This window comes from Saccostrea echinata, unplaced genomic scaffold (assembly GCF_033153115.1).
Source record: "Saccostrea echinata isolate AGI-Se365-2 ecotype Australia unplaced genomic scaffold, CSIRO_AGI_Sech_v1 ptg000009l, whole genome shotgun sequence".
Taxonomy (NCBI): Eukaryota; Metazoa; Mollusca; class Bivalvia; order Ostreida; family Ostreidae; genus Saccostrea; species Saccostrea echinata.
The window spans coordinates 16,094,957-16,110,444 of NW_026889758.1; the positions used below are offsets into that span (position 1 = coordinate 16,094,957).

Here is a 15,488-nt window from a genome sequence, read left to right on the forward strand (position 1 = left end):
GGCATGTATAGATTCCCCCCAAATATAAATACTGTCAACATCCTACAGGCTTGTATAGTCTCCCCCCAAATATAAACACTGTCAACATCCTACAGGCATATATAGATTCCCCCCAAATATAAATACTGTCAACATCCTACAGGCTTGTATAGTCTCCCCCCAAATATAAACACTGTCAACATCCTACAGGCATATATAGATTCCCTCCAAATATAAACACTGTCTACATCCTACAGGTATGTATAGACCCCCCCCCCCCCAAATATAAACACTGTCTACATCCTATGGGCACATATAGATTCCCTCCAAATATAAACACTGTCCACATCCTACAGGCATGTATAGATTCCCCCCAAATATAAACAGTCTACATCCTACAGGCATGCATAGATTCCCCCCAAATATAAACACTGTCAACATCCTACAGGCAAGTATAGATTCCCCCAAATATAAACACTGTCAACATCCTACAGGTATGTATAGATTCCCCCCAAATATAAACACTGTCAACATCCTACAGGCAAGTATAGATTCCCCCCAAATGTAAACACTGTCTACATCCTACAGGCAAGTATAGATTCCCCCAAATATAAACACTGTCAACATCCTATAAACATGTACATGTACTCCACAAATATAAACTCTGTTAACATCCTACAACTGTGTACATATACTCCACAAATATAAACACTGTCAACATCCTACAACTGTGTACATATACTCCACAAATATAAACACTGTCAACATCCTACAACTGTGTACATATACTCCACAAATATAAACACTGTCAACATCCTAAAGACATGTACATGCACTCCACAAATACAGACACTGTCAACATTATATAGATGTTTTTATATACTCCACAAATATAAACACTGTCAACGTCCTACAGACATTTTCATATATTCCACAAACGTGTGTATTCCACAAATATAAACACTGTCAACATCATATAAACATGTACATGTACTCCACAAATATATAAACACTATCAACGTCATACGGAATGTACAAAGTCATGTACTCCTCAAAGACAAACACTATCAATATCATATAGACATACAAATATAACAACTATTGTAATCTGCATGGTGCAGTGATTAGAGCATTTGTTCTAGAGTAAGGAGTTGATCCTTCCGTAGCGAGTTTGAATCCCACTGTGGGATGTGGAGACTGATCCTTTGGAATAGACCGTATAAACAAAGGTCCCATGTTGCAGTAGGTGTTGGCAAATATTTTTTGGGTTCGGTCTGTCTGTATGTATGTCTGAGTGTATATCCATTGTGACACGATAACTCAAAGAGTTTTCTGACATCATAACCATTTCAAATTTTATACAGAAGGAGTGGATCTTAAATAAAAGAAACCTATTTACATGTATATTGTGGTCCTTCCATCTGTAAACCTATTTACATGTATACAGTGTATTGTGGTCCTTCCATCTGTCTCTCCATCAACACTCACTGATCAAGGGTCATAAGTGCCAAGTACAGGTCTAAATTTGCAGCCCTCCACCTGCAAGTGGTGGTGTCTCAATACGAGTGAAAAATCTTGAAGGGATGTTAAATAAACAAAAAAACACTATCAACATCATACAGGCATATACATGTACTCCACAAATGTAAACACTGTCAACATTATACAGGCATATACATGTACTCCACAAATGTAAACACTGTCAACATCATACAGGCATATACATGTACTCCACAAATGTAAACACTGTCAACATTATACAGGCATATACATGTACTCCACAAATGTAAACACTGTCAACATCATACAGGCATATACATGTACTCCACAAATGTAAACATTGTCAACATTATACAGGCATATACATGTACTCCACAAATGTAAACACTGTCAACATTATACAGGCATATACATGTACTCCACAAATGTAAACATTGTCAACATTATACAGGCATATACATGTACTCCACAAATGTTAAAACTGTCAACATCATACAGGCATTTACATGTACTCCACAAATGTAAACATTGTCAACATCATACAGGCATATACATGTACTCCACAAATGTTAAAACTGTCAACATCATACAGGTATATACATGTACTCCACAAATGTAAACACTGTCAACATTATACAGGCATATACATGTACTCCACGAATGTTAAAACTGTCAACATCATACAGGCATATACATGTACTCCACAAATGTAAACACTGTCAACATTATACAGGCATCCCTCCACCTGCAAGTGGTGGTGTCTCAATACGAGTGAAAAATCTTGAAGGGATGTTAAATAAACAAAAAAACACTATCAACATCATACAGGCATATACATGTACTCCACAAATGTAAACACTGTCAACATTATACAGGCATATACATGTACTCCACAAATGTAAACACTGTCAACATCATACAGGCATATACATGTACTCCACAAATGTAAACACTGTCAACATCATACAGGCATATACATGTACTCCACAAATGTAAACACTGTCAACATTATACAGGCATATACATGTACTCCACAAATGTAAACATTGTCAACATTATACAGGCATATACATGTACTCCACAAATGTAAACACTGTCAACATTATGCAGGCATATACATGTACTCCACAAATGTTAAAACTGTCAACATCATACAGGCATATACATGTACTCCACAAATGTAAACACTGTCAACATTATACAGGCATGTTCATTCATTCTAAATACATGTATATGAATTCTGTCTACATTATATAGGCATTTTTGTCACAAAGATAAACACTGTCAATATCATACTGATACCTACGTAAACTCCTCAAGGATAAACACTGCTAACATGCTACAGGCATGTATGATAAACACCATTTAAAATTCATCAGAGTTTTGAGTAAAAGTACATGTATGCTTGTTATTATGTTCTTGAACTTATGTTTTACATACATGTATATGATTATAAGAAATATTTTGATACGGAGATGATATGCATTTTATGGTATATGAATATGTTTAAAAATGCATTTTAAACAGACTCATCAGCTGTCGGGCTCCATGGAGATGTCAGATGACTTATTTTCTCTTCTTGAACTTGGCACAGTGGTGGGCAGCCCATTGCCCACTGAACTTCTGTCACTGGGCAAGACCCCTAGCATGGAGTGCTCTCCCAACAACCTCTCAGAACAGGTGGATGCTCATGTCATTCTAGTATTATTTCTAGGGATGTCAATTTTACTCTGACAGCTTAGTTGAATAGTCAGATGCTTTAGTCAAATGAAAGTCAAGTACTCATTAAAATATTTTTGTGTGTGTGTGTGTCAATGTCAAGGTTTTGTCATTTTCCGACCAGTACAATATTTATTCCATTCTACCATCACATATTTAGTATTTTCGAATCATCATTTAAGTAAAAATAAATATTTGAATTTAATTATATTTTATTTCAATTTCATTGTTTTACTGCATATTTTATCTAGATGAGGTTTTCAAATACTTTCACTTGTGCTCTAATTACATGTGATTGATCTATCATCTGAGGCTTTTATACAAGTTTAGTTCCAGTTAAGTCATTAACCCACAACTGGTAAAAAGTTAAAAGTTCTTTCTATCAATACAAATCAAGCTTGCTATAATCGTTAATTATGAAATGTGGTTATAAACAACTAATACATTCATGAAATGAATTGATAGGAAACATGAAAAAACCTTGTAAATTACACACATAACTAGTTTTCTAAATTAGTACATGTACATGTATGCATATGATTATGTGAAATTACTCTATTGAAAGTCTGAATTTTTAAATTTTAAGCTAGAATCTAAATAATTCTTCAAAGTCCTCTTCATTTCAGCATTTAGAGGTAGAAAATTTATTACAATCGTTAGCATCAGTTATTTTTTGGAGGGGGTCTAATATATACCTTGGTGTTTTTGCAGGGAAATTACAAGAAAAGTTTCATTTGAAGATTTTGTTGAATTTGTAGGATATTGGCCTTAAATTCTTTAAGATAATAATAATCGTAATAAATTTGATTTTAATAAAGATACAAAACACCAGTACAGTTTCATGTATATTTCTTTTTTCAGTCTTTCCATCATAAAACCTGTTAAAATAAGCCCAGACTGTAGATAAATATTTCCTTACCGAGAACAATGAAATAAGATTCCCCCTAAAGGACTTATCGCATGATTTTTCAAAAATCGTAATTTTATGATAAATATTATCTACAACCTTGTTTATTAAAATACTGAATCCAATAAACGTTGTTGAAAGCATATATTAAGAGATATTGGGAGTTGAAATTCAAATATGGCGATATGCATATTTCAGTCGGATTTCGGCGAAATACTGCTCTGACGTCATAGGCGACAATTCAGTGATAGAGAGATGAAAATATACACACTATTTACGGAGTTATCAACGACAATTGCAGCTTAATTACAAAAAATGGTGAAAAAATTAATTCCTAACGTGCTTTTCAATTACTATAGAAACATTAACTAGTTCTAAGGTATAAGGCTTATTAGGTATTTTCGTTTTTTTATTCCAAACATTTAGAATCTGTAGCTCTGATTATGGCAATATTTCATGATCGGGAAATTATTTTTCAAGATCGCCATCCTTTAAAAAACATATGAAGACTTGCATAAATTAATATTATGTTAAAAACAAAGAACAACAAAGTTATATTATGTTAAAATTGTGAATCAAATATGTAAATACATGTGATGAGATGACAAATCGAATCATATTCTGATAGCGAGTTTCTTCGTCTTCGCCGTGTATCCCTCGCTATCGTCGCTGCTATTTTTACAATGTTAACAGATTTTTTCTTGCTGACAATTCTAACATATAAGGTTGGATATTCAATTTCATATCAATAAAATAAGCGATTTGGTCGTCCACAAGGCAGAAAATTCAGGTTGTATCACATATATTTTCGTAAGATTAACGTAAAGAGATGATCAACCATTGTCGCCTTTGACGTCACAGGGTCACATGATCGCTATCTAATTAACTTAGATTTTTAAATCAGGGGTTTTCATTTGAGTCAATAATTGATTAATTACCGTGGTTTATCCGCAATAAAACACAAAATTAATAAACTGTGGTCATAATGAACGTTTTATGCTTTTAATTTCAAATAATTTAGAAACATGCGATAAGTCCTTTAAATGCAAGTTTATTACAAAACATACAAAACACTGATGCACTTAGAAATTAATAAGGTGAATAAAATTTTATAACCTTGAATTTAAGCTTACTATAAAGTAGCAGATTTTTAATGATTAACCGAGTAAGAAAATGCATGTATTTAGTCGATAGTCGGTATACCCAAACGATATTCATTGACATAATTTGCTGTGATGTGATTCACACTAAACAATATCACTGTAAAAAAAAAAAAAACAAATATTGTCATCTCCAAATATGTATATGATGTATATGGTTATATCCAGTTTATGGGAGCACATAAAATTTAAGCTTGATAACCTCACGGAAATAAATTATTTTTTTTTATTCACAAATATAGGTTATTTGTTTGTTCCTAGGGATTTAGCTGTATGCTAATTTATTTAGTTTGTTCTAGTACATGTATATTAAAACAGTGTGCTCATTTTGAAAGTTTTTTGGTGTATTTGATAATAGGAAGTGGATGCTCTACAAGTGATAATCAATGAATTAATAGACAGGGGACACAACTCTCACAGCTGCAGGTTAGCTGCTGAATTTGGGGTGTACAACAAGGACCTAGCTATTGTGGTGGTATGTATTGATACACAACAGGGACCTAGCTATTGTGGTGGTATGTATTGATACACAACAAGGTCATAGCTATTGTGGTAGTATGTATTGATACACAACAGGGATTTAGGTATTGTGGCGGTATGTATTGATACACAACAAGAACCTAGCTATTGTGTTGGTATGTATTGATACACAACAGGAACCTTGTTTTTATTTTACTGGTATTTGTTGACCTTCTACCTAGCTATTGTGGTGGTAATGTATTGATACACAACAGGGACCTAGTTATTGTGGTGGTATGTATTGATAAACAACAAATTCGTAGCTATTGTGGTGGTATGTATTGATACACAACAGGGACCTAGCTATTGTGGTAGTATGTATTGATACACAACAAGGACCTAGTTATTGTGGTCGTATGTTTTGATATATAACAAGGACCTAACTATTGTTATACCCCCGCTCCAAAGGAGAGGGGGGTATACTGTTTTACCCATGTATATCTGTCCATCTGTCTGTCTATCCATCTATCTGTGTGTCTGTCCATAACAAATTTTGGTCGCAGTTTTCTCAGCAACTACTCATCACAATTGCTTGAAATTTTAGCACACTCCTTGTTTAGGCATGCCATATGGTGGGTTTATTTTTGTACGAATCATATGTCAACTTCCTGTTTATCTGTGTGTCTGTCCATACCATACATAACAAATTTTGGTCGCAGTTTTTCGAAAAATTCTCATTACAATTGCTTGAAATTTTAGCACACTCTTTGTTTACACATGCCATATGGTGGGTTTCATTACAAACCCAATGTCAACCTACTAATTATCAGTGTGTCTGTCCATAACTGAACTTGCATGAGTATTCACATTAGAGTGGGGGTATTATTAGTGAGCATTGGCTCACAGACTTCTTCTTGTGGTATGTATTGACCTTCTTCCTAGCTATTGTGGTGGTACTGTATGTGTACATAAATTGGCTTATTTAAAAGTTAGGGCAATCACTGGGTATGGGTGTGGAGTTGTTGGTGAAATCATGAATTAGCACCATATATGTCTGTTCCATATATTGTATTTATAAATGATTTCTTAGCGGTATTCATGAATTAGCAGATCGTTGTCTGCAACAAAGCTGCTAAAATATGAAGCATGCTTTTTAAAGTACACATACAGTATGTAATGACCCTTCTATTATGAATTGTGGTATGTAATGGCCTTCTACCTAGCTATTGTGGTGGTATGTATTGACCTTCTACCTAGCTATTGTGGTGGTGCATATTGGCCTTCTACCTAGCTACTGTGGTGGTACACAGAGAGTTTGATTTCCAAATTGAAGATTGAAATTTGTTTTTCAGTGTATCTTTTTTCCCTGTATTATTTACTAATTGTTGTAGGTCTTAATTAAAGTACATACATGTATACCTTGCTTTTTAATGACAAAAAAATCATAAGTGTTTTTTAAAACTTTATATTTTTAGAGCTGCATCAGGCTGGCTCGGGGTGTAGCAGATGTAGACAGTCTTCCACCCAGCATGAAGACCATCCTAACTGGTTCACCATCCAAACACAGGCACTCTATAGCAACACCAGTATCTGTACCCACACTGTCTAGTGGTAAAGTTATTTAAGTACCACTATACATTTGTTATTTCAGTACCACTATACCACATTTGGTATTTAAGTACCACTATACCACATGCAGGTACATGTATGTCAAGGCAGAATCCAGATCATTATATGCCAAATTCACACAATCCAAAAATTTTCATCAATTCATGTTAACCACACAATTCTAGCAGTGCTTTCCAAGTACTATTAAAAACAAGCTACAGATTTGAATAAAAATTTTATTTCAAAGTATGCAAAATAATGTTGAACATTTACATTTTTGTTGTTAAGAATGACAGAGGCTGATCAGGATATCAAAACACTGCCTGTCTTCATTATAAGAAGAAAATTATGAAAATAAATCAGCATATCTGATTCTGAAACTTGAATTCCTTATGATTCACACGTGATATTCACTGTATAGGCTTTTTAACTCCCATTTTGTAGATGTATATTTGTTTACTTGAATTCTTGTTCCATTTCATTTTCACTCCACAAATATTTTATCAGCAGTTATAACATCATAGGTGAGGTGTTTAACCCCAATGACAAATACTTATACCATTCAAAAATGACAAGATTTAGTTTCCTTTTATTTTTAGGACTTGAAATAAGTCTTTAGATATAAATATTAAGAAATCATTATCTCTAAAGTCCATGTCATATAGCTTACAATGACATCCTATTGTAAAGGTAAGTTACATTGTAGAATATCCACTTGCCTATACAATAGGCAAGTGGATACTATTTATCCACTAGTTTTTTCACTCTTGAAAAGTGCTGCTAGAATCCTACTCGCCTGTCACAGAAATTATAATTCCATACTTTCGCATGAAATGTGTCTGAATCCATACCGACTAGTGGTAAAATCAGGTAATTAAGTATATGTACCACTATACCACATTCAGACAATTAAAACGCCAATGTTGATGGTATGATATTTGTGTGTTTTTGAACAATTTTTTTAAACCATACTGATATGATTGTAATATAATTATACCCCTGCTCCGAAGGAGAGGGGGGTATACTGTTTTACCCTTGTGTGTCTGTCTGTCTGTGTGTGTGTCTGTCTGTCTGTAACAAAATTTTTGTTACAGTTTTCTCAGCAACTACTCATCGCAGATGCCTGAAATTTTAGCACATTCCTTGTTTAGACATGCCATATGTTGGGATTAATTTTTGTACGAATCCGATGTCAACTTCCTGTTTGTCCGTGTGTCTGTCCGTACCATATAAAACAAATTTTGGTCTCAGTTTTCTCAGCAACTACTGATTGCAGATGCTTGAAATTTAAGCACATTCTTTGTTTAGGCATATCATATGGTGGGATTAATTTTTGTACGAATCCGATGTCAACTTCCTGTCTGTCCGTGCGTCTGTCCTTACCATATATAACAAATTTTGGTTGCAGTTTTCTCAGCAACTACTGATTGCAGATGCTTGAAATTTTAGCACATTCTTTGTTTAGGCATATCATATGGTGGGATTAATTTTTGTATGAATTCGATGTCAACTTCCTGTTTATCCGTGCATCTGTCCATAACTGAACTTGTGTGTACACATTCACCTCAAAGTCGGGGTATTACTAGTGAGCACTGGCTCACAGACTTCTTGTTTAGTTTGCACGTAGACTACAAAATTTTGTAGATTGAATTTTGATTTTGACAATGCTGCTATGGTTTTGATTTTGACAATGCTGCTATGGTTTTTAAGAATGCAGTGAGACTTGGTTACATGTATGTGAAGTCCTGGGGCCTGCAAATTTCTGCAAATTTACTTCGCTTTATACATAATTCATTATATCTGTATTGGTTAAAGTATATATAGCTAATTCGCAATCTAGATTTTTTCCTTCAAATATGAATACCTAATGTATTTTTGGAAGTATTAAATACAAAAGTTACCTTGGAGTTCACAAGTTTTTCAGATGAATTGAATGTCATATAAAAATACTTACAAAAATAATGTCAGTTCAATATTCTAAAGTTTAAGATCTTTAAAAATCCATTATAACAGATGTAAATTTCATTTTTTTCATTTTTCTTAAGCTCTAGAGGACATAAAATCTGTTTGTTATATCTGTAAATTCACTGTTATCCGAGTTCATTATATCTGTAATTTTTACAAGGAATTGTTGAGAATTCTGTCAGGGATTAAAAAAAAAACTTCTTATATCCATAAAATTGCTATATCCATGTTTGCACATGGAATACAGATAAATTACACAAGGCTGAACAATTTTTTAATTTTGATAAAGAATGTTTCAGTAGTTAAATGATAAAAGAATAGTGTGTGGAATTGTTTCAAAAGGCCTCACCTCCCACAGTTCTTTTCTGATTCCGTCAATCTTTTTACACAAGTGAACTAAAGCCAAGACTCATAATGCTTTTATCAGTTCTGCCATAGCTATTTAAAAAAAAATATGCAAAAATCTATCAAAATGCTCTCTTCTTACATTTCTGGTTTGATGTCAGTAAAATTTGATTTAAGTTTAAAAAATATCAGGATACATATTTGTGTGTATGTAAAGCTAAAACGTGTTTCAAGTCCAGGTGTTATTTTCCTCCTTTATTATAACTACCAACCATTGGAGTTACAGTCTCATCAGAGACTTCTGGATTTTATGTAATATATAGTATTGTTATTGGTGCAATTTAGAAGAATAGATTTTAGATTAAATTATTTTGGTTCTAAGAAGATTTGATTTACAGCCTGTTTTTTTTTTCCTTGTTTAGTGGTCAGTATGTCGTCCCTTGGGGGGATGAAGACTGACTTCCTCTCTCCTGATAAAGAGCAGATTATCCTTACCATGGAAACCCTGGAGAATGAACTCAGACATGGAAAGAAATGCTGTAAAAGGATCGTAACCTGCTTCCTGATAGCTTGTGTAGGTGTTGATGAGAAATTTCTTGTACCATATGTGTATTTGTTCTGTTTGTCAGAAGAGATGAACAGAAAGATTTGAAGACTTCATGGAAAATAGAAATGCAAATTATAGCACTGTATATGATGAATTTGTGATCTTAGTTTATATACAAAATGAAAATTTAAGTTTTAAGTTAGCTTCTATAATATAAACCAACATACTGTACCTTCATATGCAACTTTCTTCAGCAAGTTTCACAAGCATAGGAAGATCCCAAATATTTATTGACATTAATAATGGAAAGTTTGGAATTTAAATTATTAAATTAAATTTAAATCATTTGTGAATTTCCCTTATTCATGAAAGCATACTGATGTGCATATATTTGTAATTATAAAATTATGGAAAGAAGCATATTGATGTGCATATATTTGTAATTATAAAATTTTGGAAAGAAGTACAAATTTTAGATACTTATATTGCTTTAACAGTAAATTAGAGTCACTTAAAACAGAAGTAGATGATTTATGTTACTGATTATGTCATTGTTGTATTTTGCTGTAGACTTTGTGTCAGTCTTATGAGGACATTGTCCTCATTTATGTGTTTGGTGATTATATCATTGTATCTTTCTGTAGACTTTGGGTCAGTCTTATGAGGACATTGTCCTCATTTATGTGTTTGGTGATTATATCATTGTATCTTTCTATAGACTTTGGGTCAGTCTTATGAGGACACTGTCCTCATTTATGTGTTTGGTGATTCTGCAGTCATTGTTGTGTCTTTCTATAGACTTTGGGTCAGTCTTATGAGGACACTGTCCTCATTTATGTGTTTGGTGATTATATCATTGTTGTATCTTTCTGTAGACTTTGGGTCAGTCTTATGAGGATACTGTCCCCTGATTGTGTCATTGTGGTTTGTTTCTGTAAACTTTGGGTCAGTCTTATGAGGACACTGTCCTCTGTTATGTTTTGATGATTATGTCATTGTTGTTCGTTTCTGTAGACTTTGGGTCAGTCTTATGAGGACACTGTCCCCTGTCACGAGTTTGATGTACTGAAACAGCTACTTAGGTCAGAATCTGATCAAAAGTTCCGCTTGGCTGCAGATTACCTCAGCACTACCAACCTAAAGTCAATAGAGGTGAGAATTCAGTGGAGTGTAGCCATTTCATTACTTGTGTTTTTTATTCAGTAATACAGATACAATGTTTTCAGAATATTCTCAGATTCAAAATATCTCATCCTTAAAGAAAAAATCTACTTCTCTTTCTTGACAGATTGCCAGTTTTCTTTGTGATTCTATTGTTGAAGTTTACAAGGTCATGTTTGCAAATGCTACAGGTATAATAATATTACATGTACTATAATAATGTTGCTTTCTTTTAAGACTTTAACTGCTAAAAAGCAAATTAATCGTGCATAAAATCAAATTTCTAAAGTAAAGTTAAACATATCTAAGTTTATCTCTATTTCAGCTGTCAGTAAGAAAGATGGAGCATTAACCTTTAACCCCTCAGAAAAGAGTGAAGATGCCATTAATTTTGTGAAGTTGTGCCCTGTCCCTGCTACTCTGGGGAATAAACTCCTGGAAGCCATGACATCACTCTCTGGGGAGGATCAAGACATTCCAAAACACAGTAAAATTTTCTTTCATGATAAACACTCAACATGATTTGCTCAGTAAACATTAAAGTCTGGGTTTTATTTTTTTTTTTTTTTTATGTTTAAAAATTGTTACATTTACATCATTTGTGATCCTTTAATAAAGTCTTCAAGGATAACCAGATACAGATATCATTCTTATGAATTCATGTAAAATGTTTGAGTTATTTAAGACACAATTGGTTGTTGTAAATTTTCGTGCATATGCCTGTATACACATGTACATGATGTTCAGTTTTGATGTACATTCAATTTTTGTCTAATGATTTTCTGTTTTAGTATTGGACATTCAGACAGAGTTATTGATCTTGGCACATCTGTGTCATTCATCAGTGTGTAACATGGAGGGGATCTCTAACGTCCTCAGGGCAGCAAGGGTGATGACAGAATGGATGGAGAAAGCCGGGGAATTTAGGAATATGGTAAATTACTTGTGAAAGAATCAAAGTATATTTAACTCGAATGTTTTAATATGTGATTTAATTGTTTTTTCAGCATAATCAAAAGATTACACTCCTAAATGATGCAAGGAATATTTTAAAAAATGCTTATATATTATTACTAATATAAAAATGTTTTCTTAGAAATTAAGTCGACAAGAGCAAGTTCATTTGAGACAAAGGTACTTTATCATTTTTTTAACACATTTATATGACTGAATCAAAATCAAACTTGTTTAATTATCTTTGTTTTCTTGAATAGGTGAGACTGTTAACTGGGATTGGTCGCTTCAATGAAATGATTTATGTATTTGATTCACTAAAGCACAATGAAAAGTTTGAGCTACTCCTCAGTAAAGGGATAGAGAAGGTAAGAGCAACAGAACAGTACGTAGGCTGAAACAAGCAACATTATCATAAATATACTCCAAAGGAACTCAACCAGGTACTTGTACTTAGTAAGCTAAAACAAACATTATCATAGAATGGAAAGAAGCAACACTTGGAAGCACATTATTTTCCAGCTTTTCAGATATATTCTTGTAGATAGAAATTAAACAGCATTTAATTATCAATGTAAAGTTTGACTCCCGTTACAGGAGAAGAGTCTGAAGATGGCCATTATAGATTATCTGAAGCGGTACCACCCACATGACAATGAGTCTTTTGACATGGTGGTCCACTACTTTATGATGCATAGAGAGATCGGTCATTTATTGGAGACCAGGGCTCAGCAAATTCTTGAGGCATTCAGAGAAATCCCCATAGGTCGGGACACCAAATCTTCATTAGCTCACCTCAGCAAAGTTCTAATTAGTTTATAATATACTGTCAGTGTCCAAAGTCAATGTTTTTTATTCATTCATTTACAAATACAAAGTATGCCCTTCCTGGAGCAAATTAGGGATGCTCATGCATATGACCCATGTCCTCAGGATGAGTATTCAGTATGGTGTTTGGATCTTTTGATTCACAAGTAACAGTAAGCCCACTCTGCACCACGTTTGCTTGGGTGATGCTTCTAAGGATGTATACTATCATTTTTTTCTTTAAATGTAGCTAAAAATAAAGCTAAAATATTTCAAAATTAAAAGTAAACTACACATGGTTTTGTACAATCTTTGTCAAAAACTGTGCCTCACTTGTGTATATGATCCATTGAGGTGAGCTGTATACAATTTCAATAACCTGTGTTAGTTGAAACTACAGTAAAGTGGAAATGCACAAAAAAGTGATTTGTCTTTACTGAAGTCAGAAGCAAGTTAGTAGTTTAATGTAATTTTAATGTGACTTTGTAGATTCCTGTCAGGAGACCCAAACAAATCTTCAGTCAGTTGTCCAGTTTTACATGGATGCTGCAGAAAGTTACTGCAAGGTATGGTTAATGTTTTTTTCTATCATAATTGTTTAGTTTGATGTATTTTATTGAATAATCATTTCTAAATTCCATCTCGTCAGGAGGGTTGCATGAGACATGCTCAGAACTGCATGAAGCAGGCCAGACTTGTGGCTCTACAGCTACACTATTTAACCTCAGGGGTCAAGGTCATTCATATGTCAGATGAAGAAGCTGACCAATTCATCAAATCTCACCCAAAATTCTCAGAGGTAAGAGTACTATAATAATAAAGTTTAATGATAGTCTTTTGATTTAGTATTTGCAAAGCTACATTTCTTTTAAGATGTGCTAGGTTTGAGTTGTGGCATATTGTTTTAATGAAAGCAAAACCATTTCTTCAAAATTGTTTTTGTTTTAAAGCATGAATCTTAGAGGCTTTAATTGTCAGTGACACTGTTCCTGTGTTGATACATGACTCGGTGGTGACGTAATTTTATAGGCATGATTGTCAGTGACACTGTTCCTGTGTTAATACATGACTCGATGGTGACTTGTAATTTTACAGGCATAATTGTCAGTGACACTGTTCCTGTGTTAATACATGACTCGATGGTGACTTGTAATTTTACAGGCTTTAATTGTCAGTGGCACTGTTTCTGTGTTAATACATGACTCGATGTTGACTTGTAATTTTACAGGCTTTAATTGTCAGTGGCACTGTTTCTGTGTTAATACATGACTCGGTGGTGACTCGTAATTTTACAGGCTTTAATTGTCAGTGAGAGCTACAATAGGACAGGCTGTTGGAGGCATGCTCTGTGTCACAATGTTGTGATCAATGGAGACTTTCGCTACCTCCAGGAATTAAAGAGACACATAAAACTGACATCTTCTCTGATAAAGGAAGTGGTTAAGGTGTAAGTATTCTTATTTTTCTTTAAATAGGTAAAAAAACTAGTCTCTCCAAACCAAGCTGGTAAAAAGCTTTTTTTCAGAAAGGAAAGAGTTGAGTAGGGTGTCAAAATAGGAGGGACGCTGTGCTCATATTGAGGGAGCACTAGAGCAGAAGCCAGTTAAGAGGGATATGGGTTTTTTTTCACTCAGTCTTTGGCAACTAGTGATATTTCTCTTATTATTTTGGCATCTACATGTAATGTAAAGTTGTAGAAGTAATAGCACCTTCTCTAGTTACTACAATGATTTAAATACAGGTACCGCTAACCTTGTCCCTATAAATATATATCAGGTACTTATGACTTTTTTTGCCCATAGAATCCTGGTACATTATCTTTATCACTTATACTGCAAATGCATGTTTTGTCCTTTTTCCCTCTATCTTTTTGATGATAAAGTGAAATATGAGAATTTAAATAACTGTAAAAGGAAGATAACTAATAATTAAAATAAAAGTGATCAAAATCTATCTATGTTATTTCAGATTTCAGCAGGATCCTAACCGTTCTGTTAATCAGAGAAACATGGAGAGGTTTATAATGAACTGTACAGATTTGAGGTTACAGATCCAGTTGGCCCGAGAGCTTGATCTGCGAGGTGTTCTGTCAGATTTACAGAAGAAGGACTGTGGTAGTTATGTACAGGACATGATGGCTAACTCCTAACCACAGAATCACAAGAAATCCCTCTCTTCAAAGGTTGTTTTAATTATCATTTGCTAACATTAACACCTAAAATACTCATGAAAAAACTTAATCATGGAGTGAAATAGATGCTTAGAATACAGACTGGCACAGTTGTCTTCAATTTATGATTTTTTAGGGGAAATATTTGAATTCCAAATATTAACTGTAATTAAAAAAGTAAAATAAAAATGTATGATTTTGATAAAA

At 33.6% G+C, this 15,488-nt stretch overlaps 1 protein-coding gene across 1 annotated transcript in view; it reads left to right on the forward strand.

Moving 5' to 3' along the window:
* LOC133181872 (spatacsin-like) overlaps positions 1 to 15,488 on the forward strand; it is a 44,189-nt gene extending 28,701 nt beyond the window's left edge. The window contains exons 31-44 of the mRNA XM_061316514.1: positions 3,007 to 3,159; positions 5,624 to 5,740; positions 7,200 to 7,335; positions 10,065 to 10,216; positions 11,204 to 11,341; positions 11,478 to 11,541; positions 11,676 to 11,837; positions 12,142 to 12,284; positions 12,565 to 12,672; positions 12,902 to 13,070; positions 13,601 to 13,677; positions 13,761 to 13,910; positions 14,407 to 14,558; positions 15,080 to 15,488. Of these exons, the coding sequence (XP_061172498.1) occupies positions 3,007 to 3,159; positions 5,624 to 5,740; positions 7,200 to 7,335; positions 10,065 to 10,216; positions 11,204 to 11,341; positions 11,478 to 11,541; positions 11,676 to 11,837; positions 12,142 to 12,284; positions 12,565 to 12,672; positions 12,902 to 13,070; positions 13,601 to 13,677; positions 13,761 to 13,910; positions 14,407 to 14,558; positions 15,080 to 15,260 (1,902 nt within the window). The 3' untranslated portion in view covers positions 15,261 to 15,488. The remainder of the gene's footprint in view (positions 1 to 3,006; positions 3,160 to 5,623; positions 5,741 to 7,199; positions 7,336 to 10,064; positions 10,217 to 11,203; positions 11,342 to 11,477; positions 11,542 to 11,675; positions 11,838 to 12,141; positions 12,285 to 12,564; positions 12,673 to 12,901; positions 13,071 to 13,600; positions 13,678 to 13,760; positions 13,911 to 14,406; positions 14,559 to 15,079) is intronic.